Here is a 26991-nt window from a genome sequence, read left to right on the forward strand (position 1 = left end):
AATCTAGAAAGATGGTACCAAATAATTTATTTGCAGGGCAGCAATGGAGAAACAGACATGGAACAGATTTATGGACATGGGGAGAGGGGAGGAGAGGATTTGAGGTATGAAGATGTGGCAGATATATACAATGGAATATTACACATCCAAAAAATGGATCAAATTGTGCCATTTTCTGAGACATAGACTGACCTACAGACTGTCATATAGAGTGAAGTAAGTCAGAAAGAGAAAAAAAATATCGTATATTAATGCATATATATGGAATCTGGAAAACAGTACTGATGAACCTATTTCTAGGTCAGGAATAGAGATGCTAATAGATGCAGAGAACAGACATATGGACACACCAGGGAAAGAGAGGGTGGCACAAATTGGGAGATTAGGATTGACACATATACACTACCGTGTGTAACATAGACGGCTAGTGGGAAGCAGCTATATAACACAGGGAACTTAGCTCAGTGTTCTGTGATGACCTAGATGGGTGGAAAGGCTGGGTGCTGGGAGGCAGACTCAAGAGGGAGGGAATACATGTATACTTACAGCTGATTCATGTTGCTGTACATCAGAAACCAACACAACATTCTAAAGCAATTATCCATGTAAAGTAAAAAAATAAAATAAAATAAAATCTGAAAAAAGAAAAATAAATAAAAAACAAAATTAAATAAAATATGTAAATGAAAGGAGAAACATAAGTACTGCCAGATGTGCAATTTCTCAGTTTAATACACAAAATTTATAATCAGAATATCAACTCAAAATTAACAATTTATGCTAATGAATTGTAAGGAAGTAGACAATAACTGTCATAGGATGCAATCCAAGTTATAAAATATTAACAGAATTTATTTCATGCTAGGATCTGGGGTTCTGTTAACACATGTGTCTGTTATAAGATGAGCAAATGTCATTGAGACAAGACTTTTGCCCTCTGCAAGAGTCTCTCCAGGGTCCCCTTCATGTCCCTGTTCCTTAGGCTATAAATGAAGGGGTTCAGCAGTGGAGTGACTACTGTGTACATCACAGAGGCAACGGTGCTCTTGTCCCTGGAGGTGCTGGATGAGGGGAAAAAATACAGTCCAATAATTGTCCCATAATACAGAGACACCACAGAGAGGTGGGAGCCACATGTGGACAACGCTTTGCAGATCCCCTTGGTGGAGGGGACCTTCAGGATGGTGGCCCCAATGCGTCCATAAGAGATCAGGATGCATACTAGCGGGAGGATGATGACGGCCACTCCTACTGTGAAAATGGCCAGCTCATTGAGGGATGTGTCTGAGCAGGAGAGCTTCAGCAGGGCATCAAGGTCACAGAAGAAGTGGGGGATGCTGTGGTCAGCACAAAAGGACAGCCGGGGCAGGAGGAGGGTGTGACACAGGGCATTGGTACAGGAGAGAATCCAGGACACAGTTACCAGTAAGGGGCACAGCCCCTGTCCCATGACGGTGCTGTAGTGGAGAGGGTGGCAGATGGCCACGTACCGATCATAGGCCATCGAGGTGAGCAGGAAATTGTCCAAATCGGTAAAAAATATGAAAAAATACATCTGTGTTATGCATCCTGCATAGGGGATGGATTGATCCTGAATCTGCATGTTTATCAGCATTTTAGGGACGGTGACAGATGAAAAGGAGACATCAGTGAGGGCCAAGTGGCTGAGGAAGAAGTACATGGGGGTGTGGAGGCGAGGGTCCAGCCTGATGAGCAGGATGATGAGCAGGTTGCCCAGCACTGTGGTCAGGTACACGCCCAGGAACAGGGCAAAGAACACGCCCTGCTGCTCTGGCCGGATGGGGAGCCCCAATAGGAGGAACTCGGACACGCTGCTCTGGTTCTCCTTCCTCATGCTCCTCTCCTGTCTGCTGGGGGAGAAAGGACAGTGAAAGAAGCAGAAACTAACAATCAGGCACATCAAAATGAATCCCTAGCATAGCAGAGGGATGTTAAGTTAAAATCTACCTCATTTCTATTTTGTTTCTCTACCTTTAAAAACAGTCATAAGGTTTGACCTTTAGGTTGTGACATATTGAACTTTTGAAATTTGAAAATCCTTTAGTAAGTATAGTGAGGAAGTTTCAACAAATTCTCAAAGGAAAGTGGATCAAAAATAAACAGTCAAAGTTTCCATTACGTATAAAGATTGAAGGAAAAAGAAGCTTATCTGCTGGTTGAACTCAGAGTGCCTTAGAGCTCAGTCTTGCAATATCACTGCTTTATGAAGCAAACTTATTACTGGCAGTTGCATATTTTTTACTAGTACTCGTATTTTTCATTCTCCAGTCTCCTCCTGATCCAACAAGTTCCCATGACCCCTTGAAATTCCACAATTCACAGTAAAAAGTGTTGTTGTCAATAGGTGTCAAAGAGATAAACTATGATATGTCTTTCCCCCCACCTCCATCTTTAGAAATTAATAATAAGAAATTACATAAGCCAAGAGCACAAAGAGGTGATGACCACCTGTGCGCATGCACACACACACACACACACACACACTTGCTTTTGGTTGAAAGAGACTAAGTTCTACGCTGAACTTTATGCTCAAGTGATCTAGTTGCAGGGAATAAGGACTGGTTTCTCAGCTTATCTGGGCCTTCCCTGGTGGCTCAGATGGTAAAGAACCTGCCTGCAATTCAATGGAGGAGACCCAGGTTCGATTTCTGGGTTGGGAAGATCCCCTGGAGAAGGGAATGGCAACCCACTCAGTATTCTTGCCTGGAGAATTCTATGGACAGAAAAGCCTGGTGGCTACAGCCAGTGGGGTCACAGAGAGTCAGGCAAAATGGCTTCAGCTTCTTGGTAGGAGAAGACCAAGACCAGATTTAGCCACCACATCTGTGGTCCCGAACCTCTCACCAGGGACTTGCCTGGTGGCTCAGACGTTAAAGCGTCTGTCTACAATGCCAGAGACCCAGGTTCGAGCCCTGGGTTGGGAAGATCCCCTGGAGAAGGAAATGGCAATCCACTCCAGTACTATTGCCTGGAAAATCCCACGGACAGGGGAGCCTGGTAGGCTACAGTCTATGGGGTCACAGAGTCGGACGTGACTGAGCTACTTCACTTCACTTTCACTTACTTTCTGTGGCCCCAAATCTCTCACCAGCATCAGGGCAAAATAAGCAGACTCCTCAATCCACAGTTTCAGAAATGGAAATATGAAGACTATGCTCTGCCCACAAGGAGGGTCTCACAGGGACTGGGCACCAAGTTCTTGGCTAGAGACATGCATTAAACATCTATTAATTACTCAGTTTTCTTTATACTCCCTTCAGGAAAGGTGCTCCCAGGCAGTGGTCCCTAAACTTCAACATTCCCCAGAATCCCCTGGGAGCTTGTTAACGATGAAGATCCCAGCTCCACCTCCAGTGATGCTCATTCATGAGCTCCAGGGCCAGGGAATTCTGAGGCACGTGATCCTAAGGGCCGACATTGAGGAAACACTGTCCTGAGGAGGAACATCAGGGTGATGCCCTGTGGGTGTGAGCCCAAAGGAGATGTGGAAAGATCTCCTTACTGCCCCTTCCCCACGGCTTAATGTTTCCTCTAGTTAGGTCATAGCTTGGATATAGGGATGGATTTTTTTTCTTCCAAGTGGGAATTTCTTTTTGATTTGATGCTTTTAAAATTAATTCTGCTTTATGATGGGAATCCAAATACAATAACATAGAGATGAAAACAAAGGAGAAAGTCAAAGTACTTCACCCATCCATTATTTATTTATCCTTCTAAGATGGTTTTTTTAATTAATTTATTTTAATGAGAGGATAATTACTTTACAATATTGTTATGGTTTTTGCCTTACATCAACATGAGTCAGCCATAGGTATACATATTTCCATAAATGAAGTTTACTTTATATGGTAGTTTATAGTTTTCTTTTCCTAATATAATTTATTATAATAATTGTATATATACTTCTATGCATTTCAGTACATAATACATCTGTTCTTCAAAACAAACCCTTTTGAAAAAAATTTTATTGGACTACAGTTGCTTTACAATGCTGTGTTATTTTCTGCTATACAGGAAAATGAACCAGCCATATGCACACGTACACCCCTCTGTTTTTGGATTTCCTCCCCATTTAGGTCACCATAGAGCACTGAGCTGAGTTCCTTTTGCTCTACAGTATGTTCTCATTAGTTATCTTTTTTATACATAGTAGTAAATGTCCATCAAGAGAGGAGTGGATAAAGATTTGGCACTTATATACAATGGAATATTAATCAGCCATAAAATGGAACAAGATTGTTCCATATGAGGAGACATGGATGGACTTACAGACTGTCATACAGAGTGAACTAAGACAGAAAGAGAAAAACAAATATCATATATTAACACACAAAAAGGAAAGGACTGATGCTGAAGGTGAAGCTCCAATACTTTGGCCACCTGATGCAAAGAACTGACTCATTGGAAAAGACCCTGATGTTGGGAAAGATTGAAGGTGGGAGGAGAAGGGGATGACAGAGGATGAGATGGTTGGATGGCACCACCAACTCAATGGACATGCATTTGAGTAAGCTGCGGGATTTGGGGATGGACAGGGAAGACTGACATGTTGCAACCCATGGGGTCACTAAGAGTAGGACACAACTGAGTGACTGAACTGAACACAGAGGAAATTCAAAATAGAAAGACAGGCTTCAGACTGGCAGGAAATATTCTCAAAATGTATTTCTGATAAAGACTTGAATCCAGAACATATACAAAAGACAAGCAATCCAATTATTTGAAAAAAAAAATGTGAAAAATTTGAACAGATATCTCACCAAAGGAAGATATATAGCAAATTAGCGTATATAAAGACACTCAATGTCAATAGTCGTTAGATTAATGGAAATGAAAACCACAATGATATAGGACAACAAACCCACTAGAATGGCCAAAATCCAGATAAATGGCAATTCCTAGCGGTAGTGAGGATGTTAGAACTCTCATACATTACAGGCAGTATTGCATAATATAGAACTGTTTAGGAAATAGTTTGTCAGTGTCTCCTGTAGTTAAATACACCCTTGGCCCTGCAATTCCACTCTTAGGGATTTATGCAATAGAAATATAAATTTCTCACACAAAGATCTGAATGTACAGCTATGCGTTACTGTGCTGTGTTTAGTCAGGCAGTTGTGTCTGACTCTTTGCAGCCGCACGGACTGTAGTCCGCCAGGCTCTTCTGTCCATGGGGATTCTCTAGGCAAGAATATTGGAGGGGGTTGCCATGCACTCCTCCAGGGGAACTTCACAACCCAGGGATTGAGTCTAGGAATCCCACATTTCAGGCAGGCTTTTCACTGTCTAACCCACCAGAGAGCCCATGAACACTGGAGTGGGTAGCCTATCCCTTCTCCAGGAATCGAAGCGGGGTCTCCTGCATGCAGGCAGATTCTCTACCAGCTGAGCTACCAGGGAAGCCCACACAGCTATACACATATTCATATATTAATACATATGACAAAGGTGATCCTGAAATGCCACGAAGAAAAAATGGATTTTCCACAAAGGGTGCTAGGGTAGTTGAATATTCATAGAGAAGAAAAATGAATTATAATTCACACCATAGACAAAAATTGCTTCCAGAAGATTATAGATCTAAAAGTGAAAGGTAAAAACTAAAAGCTTCTTAGAAATAATATACAAGGATATTTTTATATATTTGGCCATATTTTTAAAAACACAAAAAGTACAAATCATAAAGGAACAAATCGACAAACTTGACTACCTTAAATTTATGATCTGTTGTTCATCAAAATATATCATTTAGATAGTTAAAAGGCAACTCACAGAGTAGTAGAAGATTTTATCTATCTATCTATCCACCTGTCTATATAGCTGGCTACCTACCTACCTTTCTTCAACAAAGAAATCAGATTCAGACTATATAAAAAATTCTTTATATCAATGGGAAAAAAGGGGGAGAAAATGCAATAGAAAAATAAGTAAAATATTTGAATGACTACTTCACTTAAGATATCCAAATGAACCACATTCATAACAAAAGGTGTTCAAATTCAATTTTTAATGTCAAATAAATAAAAATTAAAACCACCATGAGATACTATCACACACCCATCAGCATGACTAAAATTTAGAAGACTAGCAATCTGAGTCTTCCTGGGGTTGTGGAGCAACTAAAACCATCTTATGCCACAAATGGGAGTACATACTCTGGACCCTCTGGACTACCATTGAGAGTGAAAGTGAAATTGCTCAATCACGTCCGACTCTTTGCCATTTCCTTCTCTAGGAGATCTTTCCAACCCAGGGATTGAACCCAGGTCTCCTGCATTGTAGGCAGATGCTTTACCATCTCAGCCACCAGGGAAGTCCTGGACTACCATTGGGTGGTATCTTTTCACGTATTCCCTGTAACCTAGCATTTCCATACCTAGGAATGTGCCCCCAAAGAATTACATATATATGCATATTAACAGATAGTTACAAGAATGTCACAGCAGCCCTATTTATAATAGTCCCAAACTGGAAAAAAAAATCCTAAATGTCTATTTACATTGTGTGTGTGTGTGTGTGTTAGTTGCTCAGCTATGTTCAATTCTTTTCGACTCCATGGACTATAGCCCACCAGGCTCTTCTGTCCATGGAATTCTCCAGGCCAGAATACTGGAGTGGGTAGCCATTCTCTTCTCCACGGATTGTTACCAACCCAGGGATCAAAACCAGGTCTCTTGCACTACAGACAGATTCTTTACCATCTGAGCACCAGGGAACATTACATCAGTGTTACAATGGATTAAAAATTATAGTATATTTGTATAGTGGAATTCTAAACAGAATGAGAATAAATAAAATACACACTAAACAGTGATGAATCTCACAAACTAAATTTGGTGAACAAAATAAATCAAACAAAACTGATAAATTGGTCTACATTAAACTAAAGAATTTCTGTTCCTTAAAAGACACCCTAGTTGCACTCGATGAGGAGAATAACATACAGAAGGGTTGAAATATTTGTCAAGATACTTGGGCTAAGACCATGTCAAGTCCAAATGAAGAACTAGATTATGCCCAGACTGTTCACTCAAGTTCTTCCTCTGAGCCACAGATATAAGAGAACAGGGCAACAGTAGCAAGCCCAGAACATTGCCTCCCCAGGTGATGGACAAGAGAAACACTCTCTAAGAGCATGCATGTAGAACAGGAATCCCAACTGGAAAGAGCAGTGCTCCTCCTCTCTTTAGGGATTCAGAGACACTTAGTCTCTATTCCCACTAATGAGGTCACTGGGGTCTCCAAACCTGGAAAATATTCCCAGCACGAGTCCCCTCAGGCCCTCTCAGTTTCATTTATTGTAACTCTAGAAATCTACTCCATATTTGCCGACAACACTAGGTTTCATTTCCATTACACAAGGAGAAGAGGCTGAATCTCCTAATGGGGCTGTGATGTGAATTTGCCACAGTCCAAGGAGAAAGTGTTTGAGTGCAGAACCCCATGCTGAGTAACAGCTGAGGTTGGCTTGAGATTAGCCAGGTAAGTGTTGAATCAGATACCCTGCAGTTCAAGTCTGGGTTTTACTGCTCACCTGCCACCTCATCTGGCACAAATTGCTTTACCTCTTTACATCTCAGTTTCCACATCTGAAAAATACAGAGTTCATCTAATCAGAGTGAAAATACCATGGTGAGAGAAGTAAAGCACTTTTAGTTCAACATGTGGCAGGATGAATCAATACTTGTTATTCTTGCTATTGCTGTTGTTGTGATCACTGAGATATTTTGTAATTTATCCCTGGCTCACAGATGAGAGAAGAAATTGATTGCCACATCTGTTTTACACTAGAGTCTGCCCTCTTCAGCACTAAGTCATTCTGCCTCCCGTTGACTCAGAAGAGTGAAAATAAACTGAAACATCAGAAAGCAGCTGCTCAGGGAAAATGTGTTTTTATTATGTCAATGAGGTGAATTTTGGACCTTACCCAAGGTAGGATTGGAGAAGGCAATGGCACCTCACTCCAGTACTCTTGCCTAGAAAATTCCAGATGGATGAACATATTTCTTGAGAGTATAATTACTTTACAATGTTGTGTAATGTCAACTACCAATTGGCACTTGCCAAGAACACTGTCCAGTAACTTAACAACAACAAGGGCATTTGTCATCTGCGGTGGCACTAGTGGTAAAGAATCTGCCTGCTAATGCAGGAACCTCAGGAGAAGCGGGTTCGATCCCTGGGTCAGGAAGATCCCCTAGAGAAGGGTATGGCAACCCACTCCAGTATTATTGTCTGGAGAATCCCATGGACAGAGGGGCCTGGCAGGCTATGGTAAAAAGAGTTAAAAATAGACAAGACTGAGAGACTTACACACCCACGAATACACAGAGACTTATATTTTCAGAGCCCAAAACTAATGGTTCAAGTCTCTATATCACTAACTCTGAGTTTTAAATGACAATTCTCCTGACTCAGTTTGACTCATCCAATTCCATGGTTCAACCACCTGTGGCCAAAGAGGTTGTGTTACGTGCAGCTCATTGCCTGCTCACTACCCTCCAGTTGCACTGCTTTTCCTCTACCGACCAGTCCCTTTCCCTCCTCCAGACCACCACATGTGCTGGAAAGTTTTCATCCCCTCCTCTTCTTTCTTCTACTCCTGACTTTCTCAAAGAAGTTTTCCTTGAACTCCTTTCTAAATTAGGTCCTCTAATTATATATTCTCAGTGTCACCTCTGTATCTCTCCTTTTCATACTCAGCAGAGTTTTGACTATGTATTTTCTTGTTCATTTGCTTGGTGTCAGTCTCTCCAATCAGACTGTACATGCAGAGACTGTGCCTGCTTCAAATAACTTTAAATATCTCATGCCCAGAGGCATTCCTAGTGTAATGTAGACAATCAATAAATATTTGAATAGATGAAAAATTACAAACATGGCTCCCCAGACCCAATGTGGAGGTATTTTAAAGGTTGGATTTATTTCACATGATTACAAAGTAGTTAACAAATATCTCTACTGTGTGTTTAGTCACCCAGTCATGTTGAACCCTTTGTGACCCCATGGACTGCAGCATACCAGGCCTCCCTGTCCCTCACCATCTCCCAAAGTTTGCCCAAGTTCATGTCCATTGCATCGGTCATTCCATCCAGCCATCTCATCCTCTGATGCCGTCTCCTCCTTCTGCCCTCAATCTTTAACAGTATCAGGGACTTTAGTCCCTCTCTAGTACCATGAGAAAATAAAGGCCTGCCTTAGGAGGTAGAATTGCATGATGGACCAATTTCCAGATTTGGTTTAAGAGAGATCTTAGTTTGAATACTGACTTATTCCCTTATTGCTGTGTGACCTTAATCTGGTCCCTTAGCCTCTCTGAGCTTTCCTGATCTGGAAATGCAGAGTAAAAATGCATGGCATAAAGGTTGTATGGATTAAATGATAGATGTCATTGTCACATAGGAAACACATCAGAAATGATTTATATATCTGTCCACAGTCCTGCAAATGGTCCCTGAAGCCTTTGCCTTTTTAATTCTCCCTCTTCTGGGAATAATTCAGAGTTGTCTGTATCACTGGCACTCTGCTTTTCTTTTCTTTCTTTCCTTTTTTTTTTACTTTAAAAGATTTAATTAAAAAACAAAGTTTGAAAACAAGTTAGTGACTACCTTAAAAAACTAGAAAGTACTAGAAGTAATACAACTAAAAAGCTTCAGAGAATACAATCAGTAAAGACAAATGCTGAGACTAAATAAATACAGAATAAAAGAGTAAATATTGCTGGCTAAACTGTAACAATAATAATTTTCTCAAGAAGGGCAAAGAAAACTAACAGGCAATTTCCATTAATGTTTTCAGGGCATTACAGGGATTTTTGCCATTTGAGAAATATTCTAGAGAAAGACCATTTCTTGGATATTTTAAGCTATATAATTTTTAAACAATTCCATTGATAAAAGAAATCCCCTTAATCCTTTCCTGTTTACTTTAGAGAATTTTACTACTTGTACCTCTAAGAATGCAGCCGTAGGAGTGAAAAGCCTTAATCTACTCCATATCTCTGTCTACCAATTCTGGTTTCTTGGGCAAGTCACTAAATTCCCTAAATCATCACCCAAATCCAGCTACTTCATCCTGCCTCTATACCTGGCTGGGTCCTATATGAATTTTCTCTTAAAAAAAAATACTTATCTATCTATCTATTTATTTATTGCTGCTTCTGATCTTAGCTGCGTCATGCGGGATCTTTCATTGCAGGATGTGGGGCTCAGTTGTCCTGAGGCATGTGCAGTCTAATTCACTGTCCCCTGCATTGCAAGGTGGATTCTTAACCGCTGGACCATCAGGGAAGTCCCTGAATTTTCTAACTGGTCTCCTTGTACTATATAGTCATTCTTGCCCCTACAGTCCTTTTCCCCACAGTAGCAGAATGATCCTTCCACACCCTCAGTCAGATCCCATGATTGATCCCGTCTGCAGAGAAGGCAATGGCACCCTACTCTAGTACTCTTGCTTGGAAAATCCCATGGATGGAGAAGCCTGGTAGGCTGCAGTCCATGGGGTCGCGAAGAGTCGGACACGACTGAGCAACTTCACTTTCACTTTTCACTTTTCTGCATTGGAGAAGGAAATGGCAACCCACTCCAGTGTTCTTGCTTGGAGAATCCCAGGGATGGTGGAGCCTGGTAGGTTGCCATCTATGGGGTCACACAGAGTCGGACACGACTGAAGCGACTTAGCAGCAGCAGCAGTTGTTTAAAGAGCCACCCATGCCAGCAGGTCTCCAGCGTTACTGGGAATCTTTACTCCATGGTGTACATGCTTTGTCTACCCCTATACGCCCCTCCCACCCCTCATCCCCTCTCCCAACCCTCTCCCTTCTCCTACCCCTCTCCACCTCCCCTACCCCTCTCCACCTACCATATTTGAGCCCCACTTGCCTTCCTTCTGCTCCTCCAAATATATGTGCTCCTGCCCTGTTTACACTTCCTGCAAACATTCTTTCCCACAATTCTTTACTTGGTTGGCTCCTTTTTAATTATTCATGGTGAGTTCTTTGCTGACCACAAAATTTAAAGTAATCAGCTAGTGAAGCTATATTTTGCCTTCATTTGAATTCTTATTTGTTTTTTCATAAAAATCTTTGTATATTACAGGACTCCTCTGACTAGCATGTTATCCATAGAAAGGCAGGAGCCATTGTTTCTCTGGTAGTTAGTTATAGTCAGTACTCACTGAATATGTGGAACGAATAAATGGATGAGTTCTGGATACCAAATCAGAGGCAGACTGGTAAGGAGGTTAAGATCGCAAACTCCAAAATCAGAATCACCAGGTTTAAACTTTACCTCTGACTCTTTGAAACTCATTTATTTATCAATAAAATGGGTATAATAATAACAGTCTCACAGATCTGTTTAGGTTTAAATGAAATAATGCACAGCTATTAATATCCTGATTCCATATTTATTTTATGCTTTTGTTTACATCTAGACAATATGAAGGCAAGAAAAGTTTTGGAAGCATCATCCTTCATTTTATTCCTTAGTTTACACCAGTGAGATGAAACCAGGAAACCACACATTCAGCGTCTCTGAATTCCTCCTCCTGGGCCTGTCTGAGCACCAGGAACAGCAGCCTCTTCTCTTTGGCATCTTCCTGAGCGTGTACCTGATCACCGTGGTGGGGAACATCGCCATCAACCTGGCCATTGTCTCTGACCCTCACCTCCATACCCCCATGTACTTCTTTCTGGCCCACTTTTCCCTCACTGACCTGGGTTTATCATCCACCACTGTCCCCAGGATGTTGGTGAACATCCAGGCTCACAGGCATACCATCACCTATGCTGGGTGCCTGTCTCAGATCTACTTCTTCCTGTGGTTCATTGGTCTAGATGTTTTCCTCCTGGCAGTGATGGCATATGACCGGCTGGTAGCCATCTGCCACCCTCTTCACTACACCTTGGTCATGAGTCCCAGATGCTGTATCCTGCTGGTAGTCACGTCCCTAATCCTTGCTCAGGCTTACTCTCTAACCCACACCCTTCTCCTGGCTCAGATAGCCTTCTGCACTGACAATATCATCCCCCACTTCTTTTGTGAACTTCTCCCCCTGTTGAAGCTCTCTTGTTCTGATACTTATGCCAACAGGTGTGTGTTGACATACTGGGGAGGGGCATTAACCGTCTTGATCCCCTTGCTGATTGTCATTTCCTATGCTCGCATTGTGGCTGCCATAGTGCACATCCCATCAGTGAGTGGGAAGTGGAAAGCCTTCTCCACCTGCAGCTCCCACCTTTCAGCAATTTGCTTGTTCTACGTGTCTGCTATTGGGGTGTACTTCATTCCCTCCTCTGCAGATTCAGCCAGCAAGGACAGGATTGCAGTGGTGATGTATGCCGTGGTGACTCCCATGCTGAACCCATTCATCTACAGCCTGAGAAACAGAGACATGAAGAGTGCCTTGAAGAGACTCCTGAGCAGAAGGGTTCTGCAATCTCCATGAGGTCAAACACATCATTTGGGGGAATTCAGGGGAAATCAACTTAGACAGGCATCTTGGTGCCTCCATTCAAATTCTGTATCTGCCACTTGCTAGCTTTCCAACCCAGGGCAAATTAAATAACCTTCAGTTCAGTTCAGTCACTCAGTTGTGTCCGACTCTTTGTGACACCATGAATTGCAGCACGCCAGGCCTCCCTGTCCATCACCAACTCCTGGAGTTCACTCAAACTCACGTCCATCGAGTCGGTGATGCCATCCAGCCATCTCATCCTCTGTCATCCCCTTCTCCTCCTGCCCCCAATCCCTCCCAGCATCAGAGTCTTTTCCAATGAGTCAACTCTTCACATGAGGTGGCCAAAGTACTGGAGTTTCAGCTTTAGCATCATTCCTTCCAAAGAACACCTGGGGCTGATCTCCTTTAGAATGGACTGGTTGGATCTCCTTGCAGTCCAAGGGACTCTCAAGAGTCTTCTCCAACACCACAGTTCAAAAGCATCAATTCTTGTATATTTTTGAGATTAGTTGTTTGTCAGTTGCTTCATTTGCTATTATTTTCTCCCATTCTGAAGGCTGTCTTTTCACCTTGCTTATAGTTTCCTTTGTTGTGCAGAAGCTTTTAAGTTTAATTAGGTCCCATTTGTTTATTTTTGCTTTTATTTCCAATATTCTGGGAGGTGGGTCATAAAGGATCCTGCTGTGATTTATGTTGAAGAGTGTTTTGCCTATGTTTTCCTCTAGGAATTGTATAGTTTCTGGTCTTACATTTTGATCTTTAATCCATTTTGAGTTTATTTTTGTGTATGGTGTTAGAAAGTGTTCTAGTTTCATTATTGTACAAGTGGTTGACCAGTTTTCCCAGTCCAGGTTCGATGCATGATACTGGATGCTTGGGGCTGGTGCACTGGGATGACCCAGAGGGATGGTACAGGGAGGGAGGAGGGAGGGGGGTTCAGGATGGGGAACACATGTATACCTGTGGGGGATTCATGTTGATGTATGGCAAAACCAATACAATATTGTAAAGTAATTAACTTCCAATTAAAATTTTAAAAAAGCATCAATTCTTCGGTGCTCAGCTTTCTTCACAGTCCAACTCTCGCATCCATACATGACCACTGGAAAAACCATGAAACACAATTTCCTTACTTGCAAAGGAGGTAATAAAATATTCTCTATCATGCAGGGTTTTTGGAAAGGATAGAAGAAAAAACTATGTGTGTGTATGCAAATTCATTTTTATGGTAAACTTAGGAAAGTTCATTATTATGTGCATCATCATTTGAGTTTTTTCATTTTTATTTTATAATGGAGTACAGTTGATTTACAAAGTTGTATTAGTTTCAGGTATACAGCAAAGTGATTCAGTTATACATACACATATATCTCTTCTTTTTCAAATTCTTTTCCCATTTGGGTTATTACAGAATATTGAGTAGAGTTTCCTGTATTATACAGTAGGTCCTTGTTAGTTATCTATTTTAAATGGGTGGGTGTGTTCAGTTGCTCAGCCATGTCTGAATCTTTGCGACCCCATGGATTGTAGTCTGACAGGCTTCTCTGTCCATGGCATTTTCCAGACAAGAATACTGGAGTGGGTTGCCATTTCCTTCTACAGGGATCTGCCCAACCCAGGGATAGAACCCGCATCTCCTGCATCTCATCTCCTGCATTGGCAGGTGAATTCTTTGCATATATCAATCTCAAAGTACTCTGTGTTGTGTAAATTTATTTAGATCTTCATTATTTTCAGCAATAGACAACATGAGACTTTGAGGCAAACATTGTGCAGAAGAGAAAGCAAAGGTTCAAAAAGGCTAAATTATATACCTGAAATAATTAATTATTACCACAAGAAGTACGTGGCAGAGTCAGAATTTGAACCGAGATATCTGATTCCAAAATGCATACACTTGGTTCAATGGACATGAAATACACATATTCTTTTCAATTACTAGCTTTCTCTTTTTTTTTTTCTTCCTTTACATTGTTCACATACACAGTTCTAACCAAAAACTTCTCCCAATACGAGCAAATGATTTGAAAACAAGGTAAAGCAAATAAGAAGCTGGAGAATGAGAGTGTGAAACAGGCCCAGAGATTCTCTCTCCTCGGGGGTGCACATCCTCTGCTTGAGCATAAGCCCTTACTTAGATATCCTGCAATAACTTGTGAATCAAGCCACATGATCAGAGAGACGGGAACTTGGGATCACATTGTTTGAGACTCTCACTGAGTTTCTTTCATGAAACCATCATCTTTCTTCAGCAATATGGCAACAGTCCACCTTAGATTTGCTTTAAAATGTAACAGTATCCGTTTCATTATTGCATCCCCCCTAAGGATGCTGCTAAGGATATATCCTAACAATTTGCAGAGGATTTTTAAATAAAATGTATGAAGAAGTTTGGAACCTGTACTGCACTCCGTGTTTCTTCCCCACATAACTCAGATTCTACTCAGATCTCACTGATAAACTCAGATTTTTTAAATAGTTTTTTAAATGAAAGTAAAACTTACATTAGTATCAGAAATACTTGGGTTTATAAGTTAGATTTACTGTTCACTGTCTGTGTGACTTTCAACAAATTCTCAACATCTCTGAGTCTGCTTCCAAATATAAACACATGAATAGTATTTGCTAGCAAGTACAGTAACTATCATCTAAGGCTGCTGTGACAATTCTTATAAATGATAACACATAAAATGCTTATCACAGTGATACTTATAGTGTGCAAATTCTGTGTAAAATACAAATAATACCGAAATTTCTCTTCCTTTCTCTCTCTTTTTCTCTCCTTCTCTCTTCCCTTCCACCTGCTGTCAGAGAGAAGCTTGACATTTACCATTGTAAATGCACAAGTGATATGTCCACCCTAACTTTTTCCTAGTGAGTGAATCTCTGGGACCGGGAAACTGCTTCCAAGTTTAAAAAGATATTGGGGATGTGTCTCAATACTAAGGCTCTATCATGACCCTGGACCATCTTCTCCTTGAATGGTGGAAGCAATTATAATTCTCTGTTATCTCCATGCTTTCTGGTATCAGTCGGGGTTACAATAAAGTGGCAAATTCCTGACTTTTCTTGCTGCCTGCAGTCAAGACAAATATTGATTTCACCACCCTTTCTTGCTTTTTAGTGTTTGAGGATCAATTGAATCATAAAGCAGACACTAACTAATGAATTAAGGGCCAGGAGCCATCTTAAGCAGCAGTTCCCAGTCTGCACACATTATCAAGTTGACATCAAGAGAATGATTGAAGATCCTGGGATCAGGAACATTAGATTCTCATGTTGCCTCATATAGAGGGTAATAGATTCTCATCTTTTCTTGATATTATTCTGTATCTTTTCAGATATTTCTCCTGCCTTGAAAACTTCTATTTTCTGTTTTCTACCCTCACTTCAAGGCCCATTACAAATGTCTCCTTCTGGGTGAAATCCTCCTGGATTCACCCACCCAGAGGGAATTATCAATTTACACCTGTATGTACCCACACGCTTTTGCAAATTTTTCTATAAAATGATTGTAAATAGGTGTTTACATTTAGCTATTTTGGGTCCATGTGTTTAGTTTCCTGAGGATAGATAGTTGTGTCTTAAATGCAGTAATTAAAGAGTGTGGAACTGGTGAATGAATCAACAAATTGGCAAGTGAATATAATAGAATACTCAGAAATAAAAATTTAAAGTATATACAGATAGAACTTCAGAATCGGCAAGTGAACAGAACAAAACAGAGTAGAATACTCAGAAATAAAAATTTAGAGTATATACAGATAGAACTTTAGAACAGGCAAGTGAATAGAACAAAACAGAGTAGAATACTCAGAAATAAAAATTTAGAGTATATATAGATAGAGCTTCCATGCTTGTACAAAGATACTTTGTTTAATAAATGTCTTAGAATAAGTGAATTGCCATTTGTCATACAGGTACTAGGAAGAAACATGGTAAATTCCTCTTTAACATCAATATTGAGAATAACTTTCATTCATAATCAAGAGGTAATACAAATTGGATAAATTTGATCATATTAAAACTTAAAACTTTTCATGACAAAGAAATCCTGTAAACAAAGTAAAAGACAGTTGACAAATTGGAAAAAAAAAAGATATTTGCAATGTCTGTCACAAATAAAGACAAACAGCTCTTAAACTGAGAGAGAAAAACATACCAACTCTATTCACTTCCTGATAGGATATAATAAGGAGACACTTGCACTTTTGTGATATGTCAAAGTGGTATCTGCTCAGTCCAATCATGAAGAAATAGCTAATAACTCCAAATGAGGGATAAAATTCTACAAAATAACTGTCCAGTATTCTTCATATATATCAAGGACATAAAAAACAAAAGAACTATACAATATTAAAGGAAATTTGACAGTGAAGTATAATGTGTGATCCTGGATTGGCTTCTAGCTTAAAAAGGATATTACTGGGATAAGTAACAAAATTTGAAAAAAGTCTACTGATTATTTAATAGAAGTTTTTCAATATTAATACTTTGATTTTGATAAGTACACTAGAGTAATTGGGAAAACTGGTTATCAGGTATATAAGAATACTGTTCAGTATTTTTGCTCTATTTTAGAGTCTAAAATTATTTCATAATCAAGTGTAAAATAATTAAACACAAAAAATTTTAAAAATAATAAATAATAATGAAATATGTAGGAACCCATAAATTAACCACCATACTTCTAAAAAGAGATCACCAGTCAAAAAAATAAAAAAACAAGGGAAATAAGATAATATTTTAAGTTGCAAGATTAGAAAAGACAACATATCAACATTGACAAGCTTCAGCTAAAGCAGTGCTTAAAGGGAAATTTATCACTTTAAATACTTACATTGAAAGAGAATAAAAAACATCAACAAAAATAACAAAATGTTCTACCTTAGAAAGCTATAAAAGGCAGGATAAAAGATACCAAAAGTAGAAGGAAGACATAATAAAAATAAATACGGAAGTACTGAAACAGTATTGATAAGGGATAGAGAAAATAAAAAGAAACAAGCTGATTCTTTGAAGAATCAGCAGATTCATGTTGATGTATGGCAAAACCAATACAATATTGTAAAGTAATTAGCCTCCAATTAAAATAAATAAATTTAAATTTTAAAAAAACTGATAAACAGCTACCAGATAGTTAGGAAAAATGAGAGAAAGCAAGTTGAATATATCATAAGAGGAAGAATTCTCACTGATCAGTGGTGATAAACTTTATATGGATAAAATTGTCCAATTGGATGAAACAGACAAATTCTTTGAAAAAGAGTAGCTGAGTCACTTGCTATACAGTAGAAAATCAAGCACAACATTGTAAACCAACTACACTTCAATAATTTTTTTTTAAAGATAAATGCCAAAGGTAAATCTGAGGATTGTGAGATTAGTTCACTTTTGCTCCCTTTTCTCATGCAAAGATGGGCTCAATAAAGGACAGAAATGGTATGGACCTAAAAGAAGCAGAAGATATTAAGAAGGGGTGGCAAGAATACACAAAAGAACTATACAAAAAAGATCTTCACAACCCAGATAATCAGGCAGGTGTGATCACTCACACTCACTTAGAGCCGGACATCCTGGAATGTGAAGTCAGGTGGGCCTTAGGAAGCATCACTACAAACAAAGCAAGAGAAGGTGATGGAATTCCAGTTGAGCTGTTTCAAATCCTGGAAGATGATGCTGTGAAAGTGCTGCACTCAATATGCCAGCACATTTGGAAAACACAGCAGTGGCCACAGGACTGAAAAAGGTCAGTTTTCATTCCAATCCCAAAGAAAGGCAATGCCAAAGAATGCTCAAACTACCACACAACTGCACTCATCTCACACACTAGTAAAGTAATGCTCAAAATTCTCTAAGCCAGGCTTCAGCAATATGTGAACCGTGAAATTCCAGACGTTCAAACTGGTTTTAGAAAAGGCAGAGGAACCAGAGATCAAATTGCCAACATCTGCTGGATCATCAAAAAAGCAAGAGAGTTCCAGAAAAACATCTATTTCTGCTTTATTGACTATGTGAAAGCCTTTGACTGTATGGATCACAAGAAACTGTGGAAAATTCTGAAAGAGATGGGAATACCAGACTATCTGACCTGCCTCTTGAGAAATCTGTATGCAGGTCAGGAAGCAACAGTTAGAACTGGACATGGAACAACAGACTGGTTCCAAATAGGAAAAGGAGTACATCAAGGCTGTATATTGTCACCCTGCTTATTTAACTTCTATGCAGAGTACATCATGAGAAATGGTGGGCTGAAAGAAGCACAAGCTGGAATCAAGATTTCTGGGAGAAGTATCAATAACCTCAGGTATGCAGATGACACCACCCTTATAGCAGAAAGTGAAGAGGAACTAAAGAACCTCTTGATGAAAGGGAAAGAGGAGAATGAAAAAGTTGGCTTAAAGCTTAACATTCAGAAAACAAAGATCATGGCATCTGGTCCCATCACTTCATGGCAAGTAGATAGGGAAACAGTGGAAAGAGTGGCTGACTTTATATTTCTGGGCTCCAAAATCACTGCAGATGGTGATTACAGCCATGAAATTAAAAGACACTTGCTCCTTGGAAGAAAAGTTATGACCAACCTAGATAGCATATTCAAAAGCAGAGACATTACTTTGCCAACAAAGGTCCATCTAGTCAAGGTTATGGTTTTTCCAGTAGTCAAGTATGGATGTGAGAGTTGAACTATAAAGAAAGCTGAGTGCCAAAGAATTGATGCTTTTGAACTGTGGTGTTGGAGAAGACTCTTGAGAGTCCCTTGGACTGCAAGAAGATCCAACCAATCCATCCTAAAGGAGATCAGTCCTGGGTGTTCATTGGAAGGACTGATGTTGAAGCTGAAACTCCAATACTTTGGCCACCTCATGTGAAGAGCTGACTCATTTGAAAAGACCCTGATGCTGGGAAAGGTTGAGCACAAGAGGAGAAGGGGAAGACAGAGGATGAGATGGCTGGATGGCATCACTGACACAATGGACATGGGTTTGGGTGGGCTCCGGGAGTTGGTGATGGACAGGGAGGCCTGGTGTGTTGTGGTTCATGGGGTCGCAAAGAGGCGGACATGACTGAGCAACTGAACTGAAATGAACTGAACTAGACATACTAATGAAAGACAAAAATTGTTAGCATGGACAGCTAGCCACTAAAGGCATGATATGAAAGCCAAATGGCTCCCAGTAAGTATTTAAAGAAACCAGCCAAAGCACAGCATATACTGGAAAATCACACTCACTCCTGTCCTGAATCCAGGGTTCTGATGGCAAAGACTAGACTCATGGAGCAATATTTGCCACCCCAAAGTGTCTCTTTGACTTGTCATTTAGTTCACGTTGACAACAATTACGGCCTAAAAGACTCAGGAAGAACCTCAACCTTTCCCAGAACTCCCTAAAAGAAAGTAGACAGAGGACCTGTTCCAGGAGGAAATCCATCACCGTAGATCACTACAGTATGAACCAGAGGTAGTACACAGAGAAGAACCGAACCAAGTATGTTAAATTTTCTCTCTGTGCCCATAGTTTATAAGACAGTACTTGTCGTTAATGAAATACAAGTACTGTATTTCATTAATGAAATACACAGATGATTCACATTGTAGGATCTGGGGGCTTAAGTGAATGATGTGGAGATCACTTTTCTCAAAACGTAAGTCAATACGGTAGAGGATGGTATTCCTTTATAAACACATGGGTTCTACAGAGTGAAACTGCAAAATATGGATTTAGGATTAAAGTCCCTGAGAAGACAGTGTGTGAATTCCCAAAAGCCTGCTCAATGCCACTTTCTTATTCCTCGTTCCTGAGGCTGTAAATGAAGGGGGTCAGCATTGGTGTCACTACAGTGTAAAACACAGCCACAAGCCTGTACTCACCCCCAGAATTTGATGAAGGAGGACACAGGTAGACCCCGATAGCCATGCCATAGAACAAGAAGACCACTATGAGGTGGGACTCACAGGTGGAGAAGGCCTTTTGCCTGCCAGAGGCAGATGGGACCCTGAAGATGCTGGAGATGATATGTGTGTGTGACAGGATGATCAGGGAGAGAGGACCAGTCAGTATCATGGAGCCCACAGCGAACAGGGCTACCTGGTTGATGCTAGTATCTGAGCAGGAGAGTTGCAGCAGAGGGACCACATCACAGAAGAAGTGATGGATAGTGTTGTCTGCACAGAAAGAAAGCCTGACCATGAGCAGGGTGTGTAAGAGGGGCAGCCAGCTTGGTGAGAACCCAGCATGATGCCAAAAGGAGCACGCACACAAGAGGACTCATGAGTGTGGAGTAGTGAAGGGGCCGGCAGACAGCCACATAGTGGTCACAGGCCATCACCCCCGAGAGGAAGTCATCCAGTGCCCCGAATGTCATGAACAAGTGCATTTGGGCCAATCACCCCCGACAGGATATGGTCTGACTGTGAGTCTGAATGTTCACCAGCATGTTGGGAACTGTGGTGGAAGCAAAGCTGGCATCAGCCAAAGAGAGGTTGGCCAAGAAGAAGTACATGGGGGTGTAGAGGCGGGGGTCAGAGCCCATGGCCAGGATGATGAGCAGATTTTCCAGCATGGTGACCAGGTACATGGCCAGGAAGATGCCAAATCGGAGAGGCTGCTGCTCTGGCCTCTCAGAAAGACCCAAGAGGAGGAATTCAGTGGCACTGGACTGGTTGTTCTGGTCCATGCCACCACACCTGCTGAAGGGAGAGAAGACAGACATGTCAGAGACTATACAGAAGGTGGTACTTCTAACTCTCTTTGAAAGAGACTCCCCCCCCATCCAGTTCATATATGTGCACATCCCAAGTCCTGGAGCTTCCTGCCTGGTGCCTATTGTCCCATATTCATCTGATTTAAGCCTCTTACTTGGGCTTCTCCTCATAATCTAACTTGCACTATCTGCATTTTGGGTTCCTGCCCATAAACAAAGCTCACCAACCACCTTCTCACCACCAAGCATGTTATATTCTTGCCAACTGCTTTATTCTGCTGACCACATGGGGGTCACCAGTGTTGCTGTGGAAGCCACAACATTGCACGACAAAATAAAATAATCAATACCAACCAAAAAATATCCAAAATAATATTTGAATATACTGTTTGCCTGCCACCACCCTTGAAGCCCTGACTGAAAGGCAGTGCTCCCTGGCAATTATGGTTGCTGACAGTCCCTTAGGTTATCTGCCGTCAGCCAAGCGGGCATTTGTCCCCTGCAGGGTACGTGTTGTAGTATGTGAATACTCAATACAGAGTTAATCAGAGAGCACAGCACATGATCTGTCCCTCCAGCAGAACATTTTCCCCAGTCCCACTCCTTAACCACTGAGAGTTCCCAAACCCTCTCTCTACTTTGTCAGAGCCAATCTGCTTGCTCACACCCAGCTTTCCCCAGGAGTCCTTTAGTGTGAGTAATAAACTTTCTGTTAAATTATCTTCCTGTCTGGAGTTATTCAGATGTCTCTGACATATGAACGAAATCATATGCCTTCTGATATATGTGCTGTTATACCTATCAAAGATTTGCAGTGTGAATATTTGATACACACACACACGTATTAATAATAAAGCAAAACATGGTAAAATGTTAGCCTTTCTGGAATGTGGGTAAAGGGCATACAGGAATTCATTTTATCATCTTTACAACATTTTTCTAAGTCTGAAATCATTTAAAAATTAAATTAAAAATTCTGAGTCCCAGCTGGAACTCTGCCCAAGGTAAGTTTGAACTTGGAACCATGCCCGAGAAGGAAGGAATGCAAGTCAGCCCTGGCATTAGAGACACTCCCCCCTGTGACTCCTCCAGTCCCCTCTGGCTCCTGGACATGCTACTCCCAAAACGGTAGGAAGAAATTGGCTGATTAATCCACAGGAGCTCCTCCTGTGCTATGAAGAAAAGCTGAGGATTGAAGCAACAGTCTGAAAGAGGTGTCTGAACTCATGACAAGCACAGGTCGGAAGGACTTGGAAATCCACACTTGCTGAAGGGTCTATTTGGGTTTGAGTGTGAGTATGTCTGTGTTCATGAGTGTGTGTGTGTGTGTATGCTTGTGTACAAGTTGTCTGATAGTCATGTGTGTATCATGTGTGCTTGTGTATTTGTTGCTTGGTAGTTTGTGTGTGGGGGCTGTGTATGATTGTGTACGTGTTGCTTGATAGTCGTGTGTGGGTGTGTCCTCTGTACCTGACTCAGAGCTTGATTCTCTTCCTGAGTTAGACCCAGTCCAGGCCTGTTTTAGCACACAGAGATCTAGTTGTCAGCCTCTTAACATGCGATTAGCACCTCCTGAGCGGTGCCCATGATCTTAAATATCTGCCTCCTGTTGTCATGATGGGGCATGTCCCCCACCAGGCAGGCGCTACAGCTCAGGGTGAGCGCTCAGCATCGGGGCTACTGGAGCAGATGCCCGACCTCACCAAGGAAGCAAGGTCAGACAGGGCTCAACCTCCACTCGGCAGCCAGAGCTTAGTGTGTGTCCAACCTGTGTTTGTGGGTGACACACTCGTGCGTGAGAGCCGGAATGTGTGTTGTTTGCTTCTGTCTGTGCGTGGGCACAGGTTGGTGGTGGTGGTGAATAGGCTTAGCCTACCATGCTAACTGCCTTCGCCTCGCAAGGATCTGGGGCACAAGCAAACCTCAATTAAGGCGTGTGTGTGCTGCTTGTAGTGAGTGTGTGGCTGGGTGTGCACGTGTGTTGTTGGTGTACGTCTTGTGAGATTTTTGATTGGTAGTTGGCCTTGTATGTTTTGATGGTGTGTATGTATAGTGATGAACCATGTGGATGCGGTATGTTTATGTATTTTTAGGTGTGTCATGCTGTGCCAGTGGTGTGTTGTGAGTGTATTGTTGGATGACACATGATTGTGCATTGTATATGTCTTGCTTTGTGTGTTATTTATGACTTGCACATATATGAGTGTTTACGAACTGAACCACAGACTGGTTATCCTTCCCCTGGAATGAGTCTCAGACACAGGTGACAGGAATCCTCAGATCAGCAGGGTGTGTGTATGTGCATGAGAGAGATTTCTATGTGTGTTTGAGGGCTCCTGACTTGCACCCATGACCTCAAATATCTCCTTATATGACCTTCTTCTAGGGTAACATCCACTGATATAACCAATGCTCCAAGTGACTGTTTCTTGTAAAGGAACCACCCTCATTTTCAGACACCGGACAGTGACTGAGTCTCTCAAAGTTTTGTATCTCTTTGCTTCATTTAATGTCCCAGCAAAGAGACACTAGGCACCCTGGTGAGTGAAGTTAGAGTGCAGGACGCCCCCCCCCCAAAAAAAACGGGTGCAAGACCTTGGAAGGCCACTTAATTCTTTTATTTCAGTTTACATGTCTATAAAATGGAAGCTCACAAACTCTCAATAATGATCCATGGCTTAAACATAAGCTAATGTATGTGAGAGCCTTTTGGCACCTGGAAAGTATACAAACATGAATGAAAGGAATTATCTAGACAGAGCACTAAGAGAATTCAGGACAGCTTCAGTTTCCTTGCAGCCCTCAAATAACACAGAGTATCTGGCGCCCATGACAACGGAGATGCTTCCATATTAAAGGCACAGAATCTGATCACACGGATAGCATTAGACTGAACTACATGAAGTAACTAATAGTTGATCATTTTTAACCTACAGAAAATGGCAATTTTATATGTGTAATACATATACATTCTTATATATTCTTATTTGTATGCTGCTGCTGCTGCTGCTGCTGCTGCTGCTGCTAAGTTGCTTCAGTCGTGTCCGACTCTGTGCGACCCCATAGACGGCAGCCCACCAGGCTCCCCCGTTCCTGGGATTCTCCAGGCAAGAACACTGGAGTGGGTTGCCATTTCCTTCTCCAATGCAGGAAAGTGAAAAGTGAAAGTATATTCACTTTGTATATACAAATATACCTACTTGTATATTCCTATACATATGTGCAGAATGTTCATGTGTGTGTATGTATGTATATAAATATAGTTCAATCTACATCTGTATGGGATATATACACATATGTATATGCCCCAGTTTCCATATATGTTTTTATACAGTCCATCTATGTATGTATATATACACACATATTACCATATATATGTGAATATATATGCATCCCATCTCTGATGGCTACATCAACTACATGCCTGTGAATTGATATCATTTATGTTGTCATTTCCTAAAAGCTTAAAAGCAGAAAGAGCACTAATTCTTAATACCATAAAGATTTTGCTGTAAGGCTGACATGTGGATTTAATTAGTAAATGTATATAAAGTGTTAGTCACTCAGTCGTGTCCAACTCTTTGCTACCCCATGGACTGTAGCACACCAGGCTCTTCTGTCCATGGAGTTCTCCAGGTAAGAATACTGAAGTGGGTTACCATTTCCTTCTCCAGAGGATCCTCCCTACCCAGAGATCAAACCCTGGTCTCCTGCATTGCAGGAAGATTCTTTACCATCTGAGCCACGAGGGAAGGCCAATAACGTATGAAAAACCCTTAGCATAGAGCTGGTAACATGGTATAATCCCGTAAGTGTTCACCATCATTATGAAAGATAATCTGTGGACTATTTTGTTTGGGAGCTATCCTGGCATCAAGTGGTGTTAAGCCATTTCTAGAGGACCAATGAGTTTATAGCTATAGGTCAATGGCACTAACCAGGGTCCCAGGAGGTGTTTCACAAGGCTCAACACCCCCACCTCAGCCCAGAAATACCTGAGATCAGTTTATAGAGACTCATCTACTATTTCTGCCACAGTGAAGTATTATGGTTTGGCTCCATCTCATTGGCATTAACTATCCCAGCATGTTTATAGAAAATATTCTCACAGAAGAAAGGGACCTTGCCTTTCTTCTTCACTGCTGCATTTTCAATCCTGAGTAGAGGGCAGGGTTCAGACTCAATGTTCAATAAATAATGGTTGAATGAAACAGCAAACATCCTCTGGCTTTTGTGCAATGAGGTCTTGTTGGCTACTTCTGGGTGTGATGTTTTCCTGGATCCAGACTGGGATAGAGCAAGGATGCATGCATCCACAGGGGCTAGAAATGGATAGGAAGATAGTTTAAAATTCATTGTTTTCTCAGAAAATGTAGTTCAGAATATATCCCTACCATTCTTCCTGATGTTCCTAAACCCCCTTTATCCCCAGCACGGTATGAGACCTGAGAACCAGAGCAGCATGTCCAGGTTCCTCCTCCTGGGGCTCCCTATTCGGCCAGAGCAGCAGGGCATGTTCTTTGCCCTGTTCCTGGCCGTGTACCTGACCACGGTGCTGGGCAACCTGCTCATCCTCCTGCTCATCAGGCTGGACCCTGGCCTCCACACCCCCATGTACTTCTTCCTCAGCCACTTGGCCCTCACTGACGTCTCCTTCTCATCTGTCACCCTCCCTAAGATGCTCATGAACATGCAGACTCGATGCCAAGTTATCACATATGCAGGATGCATTTCACAGGTGTATGGCTTTATATTCTTTGGTTGCCTTGACAGCTTTCTTCTTGCTGTGATGGCCTATGACAGGTACGTGGCTGTGTGTCATCCTCTCCACTACACTGCCATCATGAGGGATGAGCTTTGCGTCACCCTAGTGGCTGGGTGCTGGCTCGCCGCTTGTGCCCAGGCTCTGTTGCACACCCTCCTTGTGGACCAGTTGACTTTCTGTGCAGGCACTGTCATCCCTCACTTCTTCTGTGATCTCGCTGTTGTGCTCAAGTCCTCCTGCTCCAACACCTCCCTCAATGAGCTGCTCATCCTCACTGAAGGAGGACTGATCTTCACCTTGCCTTTGGGTGGTATCTTGGGCTCCTATATCCGCATGGCAGCCATCATCCTGAAGGTCCCCTCCCTCACAAGAATCTTCAAAGCCTTGTCTACCTGTGGTTCTCACCTCTTCGTAGTGTTTTTATATTATGGGACAATTGCAGGTGTATACTATTTCCCCTCATCAGGCAACTCGAAAGTGAAGGACATAGTTGCTTCATTGATGTACATGGTGGTCACCCCCATGCTGAACCCCTTCATCTACAGCCTGAGGAATAAGGATATGAAACATGCTCTTCAGAAATTTTTCAGGACCATGGGCACCCCTGGCTATCGTTAATTCCTTCCCTATGTCATAGGCACTCATGAGGCTGTAAAATATGTTTCCTTTAGAAGTTGTAACTCGGACAAATCTTATCACTGACACCATTTTTCTCAGTCTCATTTTATATTTTCTCTCATCTTTTTCTTCACCTGATTTTTTTGCCTATCTGCTCTCTGAATTCTATGTATTAATGTTTCTGCACTGAAATTCCAATCCCTCCTATGATGGTCACTGCAAGCTGTGAGTCTTTGAATCCACTTCCCTGAGATTTTAGTTTTCTTGCCTCCGTATTTTTCTTCAGTAATCTTCTCTATCTTGTACTGATATCAACACATAGTCATGTAGATTTTCTAAATACCACCAAATTTCATTATTTCATGTGTGAGAAATTCAGAAGAAGTTACCAAACTGGTTTATCTAAGGAATCATATCAATTA

General features: G+C 41.4%; 3 protein-coding genes across 3 annotated transcripts; 2 read left to right on the forward strand and 1 right to left on the reverse strand.

Moving 5' to 3' along the window:
• Positions 1 to 913: 913 nt before the first annotated feature.
• LOC120851958 (olfactory receptor 1J4-like) lies at positions 914 to 21159 on the reverse strand. The gene is given in 4 exon segments (XM_040225061.1): positions 914 to 1861; positions 15182 to 15205; positions 20063 to 20083; positions 20713 to 21159. Coding segments are annotated over 4 exon segments (1440 nt in total).
• LOC120851959 (olfactory receptor 1G1-like) lies at positions 11524 to 12468 on the forward strand. The gene has a single exon (XM_040225063.1). The coding sequence runs from the start codon at positions 11524 to 11526 to the stop codon at positions 12466 to 12468; it is 945 nt and encodes a 314-aa protein (XP_040080997.1).
• Positions 21160 to 25624: 4465 nt separating the features above from the next.
• On the forward strand, positions 25625 to 26569 carry LOC120852300 (olfactory receptor 1J2-like). Its single transcript, XM_040225714.1, has one exon. It carries the CDS (start codon positions 25625 to 25627, stop codon positions 26567 to 26569), a length of 945 nt encoding a protein of 314 aa, XP_040081648.1.
• Positions 26570 to 26991: the final 422 nt, after the last annotated feature.

The sequence above is a fragment of the Oryx dammah genome, unplaced genomic scaffold (genome assembly GCF_014754425.2).
Source record: "Oryx dammah isolate SB20612 unplaced genomic scaffold, SCBI_Odam_1.1 HiC_scaffold_25, whole genome shotgun sequence".
Classification (NCBI taxonomy): Eukaryota; Metazoa; Chordata; class Mammalia; order Artiodactyla; family Bovidae; genus Oryx; species Oryx dammah.